Source organism: Kogia breviceps, chromosome 1 (genome assembly GCF_026419965.1).
Source record: "Kogia breviceps isolate mKogBre1 chromosome 1, mKogBre1 haplotype 1, whole genome shotgun sequence".
NCBI classification, from domain to species: Eukaryota; Metazoa; Chordata; class Mammalia; order Artiodactyla; family Physeteridae; genus Kogia; species Kogia breviceps.
This window is the reverse complement of record NC_081310.1, coordinates 176044212-176058819: the sequence shown is the minus strand read 5'-3', so window position 1 is coordinate 176058819 and position 14608 is coordinate 176044212. Positions and strand designations below refer to the sequence as shown.

Genomic DNA, 14608 nt, shown 5'->3' with positions numbered 1-14608 from the left:
TTGAGTAGTAGGAACTCTTTATATATTCCGGATATTCATCCCTTATCAGATATATGATTTGCAAATATTTTCTCCTGCTCCATAGGTTGCCTTTTCACTCTGTTGTGTCCTTTAATGTATAGAAGTTTAAATTTTTTTTTTTTTTTTTTTTTTTTTTTTTTTTTTGCGGTATGCGGGCCTCTCACTGTTGTGGCCTCTCCCGTTGCGGAGCACAGGCTCCGGACGCACAGGCCCAGCGGCCATGGCTCACGGGCTTAGTTGCTCCACGGCATGTGGGATCTTCCCGGACCAGGGCACGAACCCGTGTCTCCTGCATCGGCAGGCGGATTCTCAACCACTGCGCCACCAGGGAAGCCCTAAAATTTTTATGAAGCCCAATTCATCTATTTTACGAAATCATTGCCAAGTCTCAAGTTACAAAGCTTTCCCATGTTTTCTTGTAAACATTTTATAGTTTTAGGTCTTTTGTTTAGGTATTTGATCCATTTTGAGTTAATTTCTGCATATGGTGCCTCCACTATCACTTTTGCTGGGAGTTCCCAACATGTACTGGAGGCAACACAAAGCCCTTTAAGAAAGAGATTTCCACATTTCCACTTGACTTTTAGTCCCAAATATCTTTCCTCCCCTTCCCCAACAAACACTTGCCCCTAGCCATGAAAAAGGCCATAAAAAAAGGTAAGAAAAAAAAAAAAAAAAAAAAGGTAAGAAAACCAATGCAAAATTTATATTTTATTTGAATTCAAAAATTTTAAAATTGCTTTCAAATTCAGGAAAGTACCATAATGCAGGACCCCAGGGGGAAGCCTCATATACAGAGACAGATAAATTAAATGTATATACTGCAGACAAGCCAAGAAGGTGTGTAGATTACATATTTACAGCACTTGATGTTTTCTGAAAACCGTATTTATACATTTTATTACATTTACAAAAAGGCTTCCACTACCATTTACCTACAATAATGAAAAAAAATTTACACCTCTTTTTCTTTCTTTTTTGGTACTGTACAAACTTTGTATAATAAAAATATATCTCTGTACAAAAGATTTTTTTGTTGTTTTTGTTTTACTTTTTTTAAATTTTTTTATTTTTATTTTTTTTAGCCTCATGGGATGGCGGCGGGTATATGGTGTGAATGGTGGGTGAAGGGTCTAGTCTGCCCTAGTCGCTTCCAAGCCTCTGGAGGTGGAGAGAAAATGCCAGAGGTGGGAAAGGGTAATGCACAGTAGAGTGCTGGGCGCTGCACCAGCATGTGCTCCTTGGGCATCTCCTGGGACTTCACAAGGGGAGGGGTGGAGGCAGGGCTGGAGGAGGAGTCCACTGGTTGGTCTCAGAGGAGTGTAAGCCGGGGGGGAAGGGAGCAGCCAAAGAGCTTCCTGCATTTGCTTCCAGAGAAAGAGAGAGATGAGCATGTGAGTGTGTTTGTCTGGACGGGTCCTCTCCTGCCAAGCCCAGTGATGCTGTGACTCAGAGCAGGTGTGGGCAGCTGGGCTCCTGCCATTGCCAGTTGCATCTGCTGGAAATTGACACTTTCACTTCAGTCCACCTTCACGAGTCAGATCTCATGGTTTCAACTCAGAATCTGCTTACAAACCAGGTGTCCCTGCCACTCCACTCCTGTATGTTTCTATCTGTCCTTCCAATATGTGATCTGAACATCTGAGGCCAGCATGTCACACATGCATAGGGGCTTAAGCCCACGGGGACCTTCCCGAGGACAGAGAAAGGGGCTCTAAATGCCACAGTTTGATTCCCAAACTCATTAGCTTCTCAACAATACTTAAATGGAATTCATCAATGACCCAAGCACGATGAAACTCAAAATTAATCAAACCTACTTACAAGGAGCTGGAGAGAATATGCCTTATTTACTCCATTCTTTTGATTCAGAAGTTCCTAGGGCCTCTGTCTGCTATGGTGAGGGGCTGCTGGGAGCCGAGGGACCAGCACCAGCTCCAGGAAGCCTGGGGTAACGGGTCCTTGCCCTGATGCTGCCAAGGTGGAGAGAACAGAACCCAGGATAGGATACATGGGTCCCCTGCCTGGCCCAACAGCCTTGGCCACAGTCCTACTTAGAGATTCACCTACTCCTTCCCCTTCTAGACCCAGATTTCTGCAGCTGGTGTAGTGGACTTTGGAGTCAGACTCACACTTACTGTGTGGCTTGCATCTCTTCACCTTTCTGCCTTCTCATCCATTTGGAATACTATTTCCTATGTTCTGGGGTTGCTGTAAGGTCTAGAAATGAACCACCTGAAGTGTCAGGCACAGAGGAGAAACTCAGTCCACGGTAGCCATTATTTTTGGACCCTGGGGTTGTCTTGCTGTCCTGTCCCTTCCAGCACCTCTCCGATGCCTGCAGACTTGGTGTCCCTGTCTGGGCCACACACCTGTTTCTCTTTGTCAGTTAACAGCCAGACTTGACCTTGGGCTCATGGCCGGCTTGCTGCCCTTACCTCCCCTGACTTGCCCTACTTCTTCAGTGTTGCTTTCAACCTAGGAGGACTTTTTAAATTCACTGGGTTTAGAGCTCGGTAAAATTATGTTAGAAAAAATAGAAACTGATTTCCAAACGATTTCTTAAGATTGTTTTCGGCCCTTGGGGTTATCCTTGCTGTCGTTCTGAGGCTGGGACCGTCCACTAGCAGATGGCTGGTCTCTGCGTACCGACCGCCATGGGATGCACCTGCTAACACATCCACTGCGTCTTCTTTACCTCTTCTCTGTGTTTGTGGGGAGCAGGGCATGGGGCATCTTTCACACACATTTCGCTCTTTTAAGCTTCTGTGGTCTCTTCTGTAGGACTCAACTGAAGGAGAGGTGTGTGTTTGTGTGTGTTCAGGCCCCCACACACACGTGCACACCCACAAAATCCTTTGCTGTTTTCAATCCATAACGTCCTTCCTCTGACGGCAGCCAGCCCCTCTTCCTTTAGGGGCCCGAGTCGGGGCGGGGTGGGCGTCCTCTCCAGGGTGATGGGGGCGGATGGTGGCAGGGCAAGGGCCCAAGTCCCAGTAGTAGCAGACACGGGTGGAGAGACAGACGAAGATGGGCACTGGGCACTGTGCCAGGGGAGCTTACTTCCTGTCCCCTGGAGAACTGGGGACAAACCAATCACACCAGAGTTTGTAAAACAATAGGGGCAGTGGGTGAGGGGTGGGTCAGAAGAAGGCAAGAGGAAAGAGGCAAAGCAAAGAAGGAATAAGGGGAAAGAATGAAAGAAAATCAGGTGCCTTGATCTTTACCTTTGAGTTTTAATCGCCCCGAACTAAGGGTGGAGGTGGAGGTAGGAAATATACACAGAAGAATATATATTTTCCTAATGTCATTTTCTTCCCCCGGGCAGGGCCAACTTACCTGTCAGCCACAGGAGCCCCAGCGCCTAGGGGCTGCTACACTTTTAGGGGCCCAGGAAAGTATTTTTAGTTTCTTTCAAAATCAGAAGGAAAAAAGTGAATATAATAATAATGGCCATGTAATAATGAATCCAGCCTGGATTATATTCATTTCTATAACAACATAGTTGTAAAGTACCATTTTTAATTTTAAACAGAGGAAAAGGGTCCATGAAAGTCATAGCACAGCCCTGCCCCTTGCCCTCTACTTGCTGACCCCCAAGGCCTCGATGACTTCCCCGTGTGGGGTTTATTTTAATTTCAGCCATTCTTGTGAGGCATCATTTGAATTTATCACCTTGTCACTCATTTAAAATGTATGTGCATCTATCCAGGGTGGTTTTTCAAGCATCGCCTTCCTAAGCCAAGCAACACCGTCTCTGCTCCAGCTCCGGGAGGGCCGGAAGCGAGCAGGGGACTTCGCGGAGAGCTGTGTGCTGGGCAGGATGCTCCGAGGCCTTGGATGCTGGCGAGGGGCAGTGCAAGAGCTGCCTAGACCTGGAGCAACCAATCCCAGGTGACCCAGAGGTGAAACCTCGTGTACACAGGCACCTGGGACCCAGCGGAACCCCAGGTGTGCAGTGACGGTGAGGGTGTGTGTGCAGGTCTTGGGACACTCTTGTTTCTTTCCTCTACTGTTCAATAATTCTGCAACTCAAAGTTTAGAGTCGCTACAGATCACCTGTAAGGCCTGATTTATGTCATCAGAGGGGATTCTTCGTTTTTCGTTTTTGCTTTCTATTTGTGTGAGTAGGAAAAAGTAAAGATGGAGCAGAAAGGTGAAACCTCAGAACTAATCTGGACATGTTAAAATGATCCCAGTGGAAGAATTTCTCCTTCTTTAAATATTTGTTTTGGTGCAGAAAAACTCAGTCAATTACTTATTTGTATTCAATAGTTGCCTTTATATATTCTGAAGATAATTTTTATTTCTTTATGTATAAATTATCTTAGTACCTACCATTTTAAGCTTAGACTTATGCATGAGAGATGATCTAGAGAAAAAAATTGGACCCAAAGAGGGGAGGGGAGGGGAAGATGGGGGGGCAGCCTGGCAGAGTGCTTAAAGCTGGGATGTTTGAGGGCTGCAGCACTGACTGGGCGTACGGTCTGAGACTCAGGCTGAAGTGGTGAAAATCCTCCTGGAGTTGTTGTGAGGATGAAAGGAAGCAACGCAAGCCAGGGACCGGGCAGTCAGTGCTGGTTTGTAGTTTTACAATCCCTTTCTCTCTGCTGGCACTTACCGGTCCCGCATTGCCTGCCAGCCCACCCCTCACACGGCCTGCTCCCTCCAGGAGCTGCATGCGTGTTGGGCCGGGACTGACCATCGCATGCGCTGCCACAGACAGGAGGATGGAAGGAGAGCCGTCCCTGCTTAGGGTCTGGCTGATGACCCCCTTGCCCTGTTGGAACCCCACCTCTCTGGGCACTGGGGCACTTCTCCCCAGAGCCGGGCTCACTGAGGTCGGGGAGGCACCTGAGAGAGGGCACCTGCCTTCCCCAGAAAGTGGGGTCTGCGGGAGACGACACGGTTCTCGGAAGGGTGCAGCTTGCACACCTTGTGGGGACAGTTCCTGCAGGTTCCCAGGCCCCAGAGGAGGGCTATCGGTGAGGAAGGACACAGCGGGGAGTAGCTGTGCCTTCTAGACTTGTCAGCTCCCCCTGGCAGGCCTGTGTGTGTGTGTGTGTGAGAGAGAGAGAGAGAGAGGGTGTCCAGTGGACCCATGGGAGCCTCCGTGTGCATCTGCCCCTCGGTCTGTGTAATGGGGGGCCCTCCTGTCTTGCCCAATGCCAGGGATTGCAACTGCCCATCTATTACTCTCTAGGTGATGGATGGTTTTATATGTCAACTGCCTAGGCTCTGGTGCCCAGTTGTTTGGTCAAACACCAGCCTAGATGTTGCAGTGAAGGAATTTTTTAGATGTGATTAACATTTAAATCAGTAGACTCTGAATAAAGCAGATTATCCTCCATAAGGTAGGTGGGCCTCACCAATTAGTTGAAGGCCTTAAGAGAAATGAGGTCCCCCTTGAGAGGAAGGAATTCACCTCCAGACAGCCTTTGGGCTCAAGATTATAACCTCAGCTCCTGATGGAATTTCCAGCCTGCAGGCCTGCCCTGTGGACTCCAGACTTGCCAGCCTCACAATCCTGTGAGCTAATTCCTTAAAATAAATCTCTCTTTCTCTATATCTATATATACAATACATACACACAATATGTATATATATATATCTCTCTAGAGAGTTTATATATATATGTACACATATATATATATGCATATATTGTGTATATATATGTATCTCTCCCTCTCTCTCTCTCTCTGGAGAGTTCTGACTAATACACCTACTTGGATATTTTGCTGAGCCTAGTGGCTAAGAGCACAGCCTCTGGAGCTGCCTGCCTGGGATTGGATCCTGATCCTGCTTCTTATTAGCTGTGTGATCTTGGCCAAGTTAATTCCTTTCTCTGTGCCTCAGTCTTCCCATCTGTAAAAAGGGTGACAACAGTCTCCAACCCAGGTGTACGGAGGTGTCTGCCTCAGTGGCCAGCACAGGGCAGCACCGGGCACTCAGTCCCTCTCACACTGGACGTGTCTGTAGGGGTGTGTGTCTCACCAGCTGCCGGAGGTGGGGCTCTCAGTGGCGGTGACGAAGGCAGCCTGGCCTGGAGGCTATACCGCTGTACACACCGTGCTGACTGTGAGCTCCGCCTCAGTGGCCATGATGTCTGTGGGCTGGATATTGCGGTCGTACATCGGGTTCTCAAACGTGGCCCGCACATTGGTGTTCTCGTGGCCAGCGTAGCCATTGAACGGAACTTTGGGTCTTCTCCTGGGAATGACAGAGAGCGTGACCAAGACGTCAAGAGAGGAGACTTGGGGCCCTGAGAGGAGAGGGAGGCTCTGTGTTCCCTTCAGAAGGTCACAGCTCGCCTGAGCCAGGAGGGCTCTGGGTGGGTCAGGGAAAGGGAGAGGGCCTGGCACCCGTCGTGCGACCCTCCTGTCCCTTCCCCGTACCTGTGCTTGTAGAGATAGAGCACAAAGCCCGCGATGATAAGCGCGATGAACGGCACCAGAATCGCGGCCGCCACCGAGCTGCTGTTGGAAGCAAAGTGGCGGCCGATGGACTCGGGGTCTGATTCCAGCAGCCTGAGGTCTGCAAAGTCCCAGAGCAGAAACCTCAGGTCACAGACACAGCGGCCACTGTGGTGGGACTTGGGGTGCTGGCCGGGGCCCCCCACCTGCCTCCCCCATGCACTGGGCCATCCTCCCTGGAGAAGGGTGGTCCGTCCACACGAGCTGGTCAGGCCTGGGGAAGCCAGTCTGCGGGAGAACCTGAAACCGTGTCCCAGAATAAAACCTTAAAAGAGAGCAGCCCTTTAGAAGCTTCCGAACGTCTTTCGGCCATAGAAATTTTATCACATGAAACCTTACAAGGAAGCCGAAATATAAAGCACATGAAGGTGGACCAGCTCTGGAGGGCGTGGCAGCAGTGCTGGAGCTCCTGCCTCCTAGGGTCTCCCCTCCTCGTCCCCACCCCTCGCCCCAGACTGGGAGCGCTCAGAAGACCACGGTGAGAGCCTCTGCCCCAATCAGCGAACTGAGGGGCCTGAGGCTCCGTCCAAGAGGCCTCGGCTCTGCCCGGCACACTGGCAGTCAGCCGTGAAGCCAGAAGAAGAACTCGGTTTCCTGAGGTCTCTCTGGTGTGTAAGGGGCCAGTCTTTGAAGGGCTGCTGTGTGGAAGAGGGGGTGCTTTTACTCAAGGCGGCTAAGAGGATGGAGCTAGGAATAACTCCAGGGGAGGAGCAGGGTGGAGGGGGAAGCACAGGCAAGCAGGCTTCTGCTTAGGCCAAGGAGGAGCTTTCTGAAGGTCAGAGCTGGGAGAAAACGCAGTGCACTGCCTCGGTAGACAGGGGATCCCCGGGGACAGGGCAGTCAGCACCCAGGGTGTATCGAGCTGCCCATCAAGCACCCGGGCCTGCCTCCTGTCTCCCCTTGAACTGCTTCCCAGAAGCCAGGACCCCTCCCCACATTAGAGGCTCTGAGTCAAGGCCAGTCTCTGGAGTGAGGATGCCTGACACACCGAGGATGCTTGGTCCAGGGTAAAGATGCCGGGGAGGAACTAGGGAAGGACGCCTCCTTGACGCTTAGTTTTCCCATCTGTAAAATGAGGACAGCAATACCACCCTTCCGGGACTGAGGCTGCCCTGAGAGCCCCACACTGTAATGCTCGGGGGGTCCCGGGGATGCCCGAGGGCTGGCCAGATAGTGTTGTGGGAGGCATCTGAGACCCAGCATCCCTTAAGCTGGGGGCTTTCAACTCCAGGGCTGAGCATGAAACTGTTTGGCAAAAGTTGAGGGTATTACGTATTGTGCTTCTTTCTGGGGAGATATTACACAGCTTTTATCAAAATCTCAAAGGCATCCTTGATCCAAAAGAGGCTAAGAGCCCCTCTTGGACTGTTGAACTTCACCGACCCCCTGCCCTCCACGCCAACATACAAGTTTCTCCGCCACCTGCTCAAGCATACACTCCAGGGACAGACGCTAGTTACCAAGTCTTTGAAAGCCGAACTGCCCAAAGCCTTGGCCCTTGACAGCGCCTTGGTAAATGAAGGTGCCTCCGGAGGGCTCTGAGGAGACCTGTGAGGGTGGGAGCAGACAGAGTAAGGTGGGAGGCTCTCCGGAAGGAGCTAGAGGTCCGGCCAGCCAGGCCGGAGACACGCCCACAGGCACACGGTGTCAGCTCTCTGCCCACCCCCAGGCAGTGGCGAGGTGCTGCAGATAGGGCAGGGTCTCCAACTGCTCCTAGGAGGGAGGGAGGCATTTTTTATTTCTACTGGTCGAATCACTTAATCTGTCGGTGCCTCAGTTCCTCATTTTAAAATGGGAACAATAACAGTACTTCTGTCATACGGTTGCTCTGAAGATTTATACGAGCTAATATAGGTAAAGCACGTAGAACACTTAATAGGCCCTGAGTAAATGTTAGCTATTATTATTGTGATGAAAAACTGAGTTTTAGAGCACCGCGGAGCAAACCCAATGACACATGATTAAAATGTATCTAGCAGATTGAACGTACTGTGGAAAGTTTGTGCCAGTTTCAATAGCTATTAATTTGGGGGCGGTTAGCTGGGGACATAACTCCTCCCGGCTCTCTCTGTACTTGCCTCCGTGATGCTCGTGTACCAGACAGAGACACGCAAACTTGTGGGCTGGGGACTGCTCGGCCGAGGACGTGCTTGCTTTGAGGGTGCTTGTGCTACCGGGGTTCCTTCTGACTCATGCTTCATGCCCAGGTGCAGCCCTCTGTCTGCTGTGCTCTAGGCTGACCCCCCCACTCCTGTCCCCCCCAGACACACCCTGGGTGACAGAGAGAAGTGGGCCCGATTGTTGGCCGTAGTCCCAGGCAGCCCTTCCGGCTGTTCCCGGCCCTCCAGAGCGCCACTTACACGTAGCCCTTGGCCCGCACTCCAGCCCCAGCTTCCAACTTTACCCTTGTTCTCTCCCCTCTGGCCATCCTCCCAGCACAATTGAGTCTGCTGTCCTGGCACAGCTTTTGGACTACTACTATTGACGCCAGCCAGGACCAGGGTACCCAAGGGGATCCATAGAATACTCTCAAGAATCCCGAGGAACTAACCCCATGTACCAGCCCCTGGAGAAGCCACTTGCTTCTCCTGTGATTATCAGCAAAGTCACTCAACCCGCAGCCCTCTACCAGCTAGTCTTGTCCGTGAGGATCCACCCTGACCCCTCAGCTCTCTGCTCCTCTGGCCTCATGATCTCTCCCTCCTTCCCGCCCCTCTGCTTCTAGCTTCAATAATCCAAGACAGGGAAGCTGAGGATGTGACAGATGACGGCTCCACTCCCCTGCCTGTGAGATTGGAAGGTATGGGCAGAGGAATATCACTGCAGAACTTCCACCTGAAGAATGCCCTTGCATGGAACAAGTCTTTCCCACGAGGGAACGCAAGAGAGTTGTCTCCTTTCCCCAAGCTCCTGGTGTCTCATGCTGTGCGAAATCACCCACAACAGGCGTCCTCAAATGTGAGAAGGGGCTCAGTGTGCACCTGGGACTCACCACCTTCTCCCAGCTCCTACCACCACATGGTGACCTTCAACTTGCTTGAAGTTACTCATGTACTGTCGGCCTCCAATCTCTTGCTCTCTGCTCACGCGTCAGAACCTACTTCATCTCGCTCAAGATGCACTGACCTTCAGACTCTCAGCCTCCTGGCCCTTGCTATGCTCTCCCGTGCTCACTTCGCTAGCAGATGAGGACTCCCGTGCTCCCACTCCTGGCCCCAAAGAAACCCTCCTCCCACGTTTCCATGTTGATCCTAAGAGTTTCCACCAACTTCTCCCCTCCTCCTCCCTACCAGTGATCTGGGAATCAGGGATGGGGCAAGGGCACAGGGAGGTCAAGGACTGAGTGAGGTTTTGCTGAACTTACATGCCCATCTAAGGCCCAGTGATCATCTTTGAACTTATTCACAAAGACCTCCACAGGCCCTGTAACCTGGTAAACTTGGAGGAGGAGATGGAAATCTTCTTTCTTGTAAATCCCTGGGAAAAGAAAGTTCAGAGGGTACACTTGAAAGATCCAGGAAGATGTCAAAACCCAAGTCTGTGGGTATGTGGGTGTGAGTGTCTGAGTGGGATTTCACGTGTGGATGTTGGTATATACGTCCCATGTATAGCTGGAGTTAGGTAAGTGTAGTGTGTCCTGTGAGTTTGTGCAGGCTGAATGTGAGGAGACACAAGAATGTGCAGATGTGTGTTAATAATCAACTGGACTACAGACCTGCGGTTGTGCTCCTGTTTACACATGCCACGTGTGAGAATAAAGGGAATTGGATTTTGTATATGTTACGGGGTCAGTTAATGCATGGGTGTGCTTACAATTCAGTGGGTACAGGAATGCATGAGGGCGTGTATATGGGAGTGTGTGAATGTGTTTAGGACTATGGCTTAGAGCAACTGAGTGAATATGAACGTTAGTTGTGCTTGTGTGTGTGTGCATGAGTGGCTGTGACTGCACGTGGGGTTGTGTTTTCATGTGTACAGTCATTCACCCAGGCATCCGTCATTCTATCCATCTATTCAAATAAACACTTGCTTTCTAAGATATTCAGTTTTTCTGCTTATAGAAAATTTGAAAATTGGGGAAATTTTGGAAAATGCAGAGATGCATGAAGAAAAAACATTCACTCCTGATCTCACTTCTGAGAAATAACCACTGTTAATATTTTGGTGTAATTACTTCCAATTTTCTTCCTTATGAATATAACTTTTTCCTTCAAAAACTGGAGTTCCATTTTAAATGCATTGCAGTAGGTGTATTTTCTCCCAAACTGGCATAATATTATATCCTGCAGACATACTATAATTAATATATCCATTTCTTTTGAGACAATTTTCTATTCCCAGGTTTTATGTTATAGAAATAGCCCTGTAATGTGAACATTCTTCATTGGTAAATGTTTGATTCCCTCTATAACTGTTTCTTATGATAAAAATTCGTAGAGGTGTAATTAATGGGGCCAGTCATTTTCATGGCTCTTGATACAAGTTGCCAAATTATTTTCTAGAACTATACTATTTTATACTTTGACCAGCACTGCATTAGTACCTTCACTGGACTAGCACCAGAGTTTATTGCTTAAAAAAATCTTAGTGGGATAAGTGGAAAGTGACATTTTATGTTTGCTTTTTTTTGATTATTGCGAAAAATGTTTTTCCATTTGTTTATTAACTGTCTGTACTTTGGCTTCTGGGAGTTCTCTGCCCCTATTTTTGGTTCACTTTTTAGGGATATACGTCTCTTTTTTCTTTATTTGTAAGAGTTCTTTTTATGTTCAATTCATTAATGTTTGTCATCTAACAATTTCCCTTTAGTCTGTGGTGCTTTTATCACGTAAACAAAGATGAATAGACACTTCCTCTTCCCCTGCCTACCAGACTAGCCCTGCAAGATAGTATAAGGAAGTGACAGTAGACTCGTTCTTGTGAAGAGCATGTGCCCATCATCCATACCATCCGCAGGCTTTCGCAGAGGTGGCCTGCCCCTTACCAGCCAAGTGCAGCTCCACGCCACTGTGGTCAATCATGGTGGCATTGACCTTGCTGTTGATGACCTGGAAACCAGTCACTCTGAGCATGGCTGGCTGCTTCTTCCCCTGGTACTCATAGGCTCCTTTCCATAGGGAATTCTTTGCAAAAACATCCCCAGGAACTAGAGAAATTGAGAAACAGATGTGAGAGGGGCTTTCACGTGTGCTGGTGGAATTGAGGCCACCTGATGATTGACCCCAGTTCACTCCCTGAGATTGTTTTCCCCAACATGCAACACGCAGGAGGTGGTGGAGTGTTCTGGCCTCCTTGTGATGCTCTGTGTCTCAGAATGGATGGGTGGAGGGAAAGAGAGAGAGAGAGAGAAAGTGGATAAAGAAAAAAGAGAACATGAGGGGATGGGGGAACGAATTAGAAGAAAGAAGAAAATAAAAGGAGGGAAGGGGTTGAAAAGATGGAGAAAGAGAAAAAGAGAGGAGAGAAAACCAATGTCATAAAATAGGAACATGGACTAATGGAGTCAGGCAGATCTGGAGTCTCATTTTGGCTGTCAATTATCAGTTGTTTGATAACATACAAGAGTCTCCACTTTCTCACCTGTGTAGGCCACATCTGTAAATGGGGCTGTCCTGCTTATCTCGTCAGGGGCTAAGTGATTGCATGTCACATGACGTTGGACACATAAAAGCATATAATGAACGATAGCAACCAAAATTGTTATTTATCCTTATAATAATTTTCTAAGGAGAGTATTATGAGCCTTATTTTAACAAAAGGTTAACTGAAGCTCAAGAGGTGAAGTTTCTTTGTCCAAGGACACAGCTGGTCAGTGACCAAAATGGAACTTTAATTGAGTTTGATGCCAAATCTAGTTTTCTTTCTTGTATAACACACATGCTAATACAGTAAATAAAAGTATAAGGTTCAAAAAAGGATATGATAGTCTAGAATAATTTTGCATTGGTCAGGCCATACCTGCAGTTCTGTGCCCAGTTCTGGACATCACACTCTGAAAGACACGATACCTGTCTTAAAAATGTAACCATTTCCAGCAAGCTTCCTAGGCAGGACCTGGGTGTATGTGTCTGACCACACACTGGCCAGCCCTGAGCCAGAAGGGGTTGGCTCCAGAGCTTGAAGCTCTGGACATGTTTCTAGAAGGCTTTGGCTCTCAATTCTGGATGCCGTTCCTGCTTCCTTCAAGCTCACTTCCTCCTGAGGTCTGCCTGGGGTTGGGAGGTGGGTGGGGAAATCTGTTCGGCTCTATAGACTGTTTTCACACCCTCCTATTGGGTACACAGAAACTCATGTGCATGTTTCTGGGTAAGTAGGTGAAGGAAGCAATACCAGTTTCTTGAGCCAAAGATCTAGAGCATACCTACCTGATGCTTGAGTGAGCGGAGGCTCCCGGGCAGTGTTGATGGGTCTCCTACTGGGCCGGACCTCTGCTGGGGAAAGAGAATGGAAGAAAACAGGTTCACCCTCTGGTCTATGTTCTATTGGAAAAATAACGGCCAGCTCTCTGACATTAGGTCAGTGGGTTCTTTGAGATCTTGCTTTGGACTTATCCTCTTAGACCAGGAGGTGGACTACTTTGGTGAGATGTAAAGAGTTAAAAGGAAATCCATTTACCAATTATAGTCATTGAAATATTAAGCAAAAAATTAGAATATAGCTATATATGTGATTTTTTATTACTGCATTAAATAACAGGATCTAGTAGTAGGTCCAGTAACTATTCTAACCTTGAAGTAGTCAGGAACATAAACAACATTTCTTTCTTTTTTTTGTCCATGCCACACGGCATGCAGGATCTTAGTTCCCTGATCAGGGATTGAACCTGTGTCCCCTGCAGTGGAAGCGTGGAGTCCTAACTACTGTACCGCCAGGGAATTCCCAACAACATTTCGTGATATCCATAACTATTGTAGGGTAACGTGGAAATCTCTGCATTTTCTACTGGTGACAAATTTATAGGTATTGCTAACACTACTAGAAGTTTTTGTCTATATCCTAAATTAAAGAAATGCTAAATTTCAGTAAGAGGTAAAGGAAAACAAAGATGTCTATTTCCCATCCCAGCACACAGATCTGCTGAATGCCACTACTGAGGACCCTTGGTTGAAGGGCCTCTGCTTTCCTCCCAGAGGTCTGGCACAAAGGATGGCCTTCCGCCAATCAAGAGCGAAGTGCCTAAGTCCTGGTAAGGGTTTCAGTGGAGTGCTTCCCTCCCTTGGAGTCACGATATTAAGACAGAGAAGCCCTCACAGCCAAAGGCAAAGGAGAAGGCTTTGGGCCTGAGCCCGACAGCCTAGGATCTGGTCCCAGCAGTGCTACTTAGTGATTGTGTGACCTCAACTAGTCACGTCACCCCTCAGAGTCTTGTCTCCTCATCTGAAACATGGGAAAATACTGATACATATCTCACAGGTCTATGCTGAATAAATGTGGTTATGAACGTGAAAGTCACAGTCAATAAATATTAACGTCTTTTCTTCTTTTGTAGAGAAACAACAGAAATATCTGTCTTGTTGCCAAGTAAAGGGGGGGACTCCCACTACTGTCTCCAACTCTGAGTTCAGCTTATGTGCGGGTGTACAGAAGGCTGTGGACACATTTTCCACAGTGACTCCATGAAGGCACACCTCTGAACAAAATGCCTTTATTGTCTTAGGTTTTAGAAGATGAAGGGAGCAAAGAGGGAGAAAGCATTTTATGTGCCAGACACTGTGCTAGGCACTTTATTCATGTTATTTCATTTACTCCTTCTCTCAGAACTGTGAGGTAGCTGTTATTGTCTTCATTTAATAGAAGAGAAACTTGTTAGAGGCAGAGAGGTCAAGGGACTTACCCAGGGTCTTATAGTAAGGGGTTGAGTTGAGATTCAACTGCATCTAAAGCATTTTGTATTTTTAAATGCAAGTACCTATTATAGCATTAAAAAAATACTTAAGCATAAAGGTAACCAAGGAAGTGCAAGACTTGTACATTGAAAATTACAAACCATCATTGAAAGAAATTAAAGATCTAAATAAGTGGAAAGATATCCCATGATCATGGCTTGGAAGACTTAATATTGTTCAAATGGCAATACTCCCCAAATTGATCTACAGATTCGACACCATCCTTAT

General features: G+C 48.0%; 1 protein-coding gene across 1 annotated transcript in view; it reads right to left on the bottom strand.

The window, feature by feature from the left end:
• Window positions 1-717: 717 nt before the first annotated feature.
• CSMD2 (CUB and Sushi multiple domains 2) overlaps window positions 718-14608 on the bottom strand; it is a 655429-nt gene continuing 641538 nt past the window's right edge. The window contains exons 65-71 of the mRNA XM_059070872.2: window positions 12860-12925; window positions 11479-11640; window positions 9859-9971; window positions 7955-8042; window positions 6417-6555; window positions 6016-6231; window positions 718-3102 (exon numbers count right to left, since the gene is read on the bottom strand). Of these exons, the coding sequence (XP_058926855.1) occupies window positions 6072-6231; window positions 6417-6555; window positions 7955-8042; window positions 9859-9971; window positions 11479-11640; window positions 12860-12925 (728 nt within the window). The 3' untranslated portion in view covers window positions 718-3102; window positions 6016-6071. The remainder of the gene's footprint in view (window positions 3103-6015; window positions 6232-6416; window positions 6556-7954; window positions 8043-9858; window positions 9972-11478; window positions 11641-12859; window positions 12926-14608) is intronic.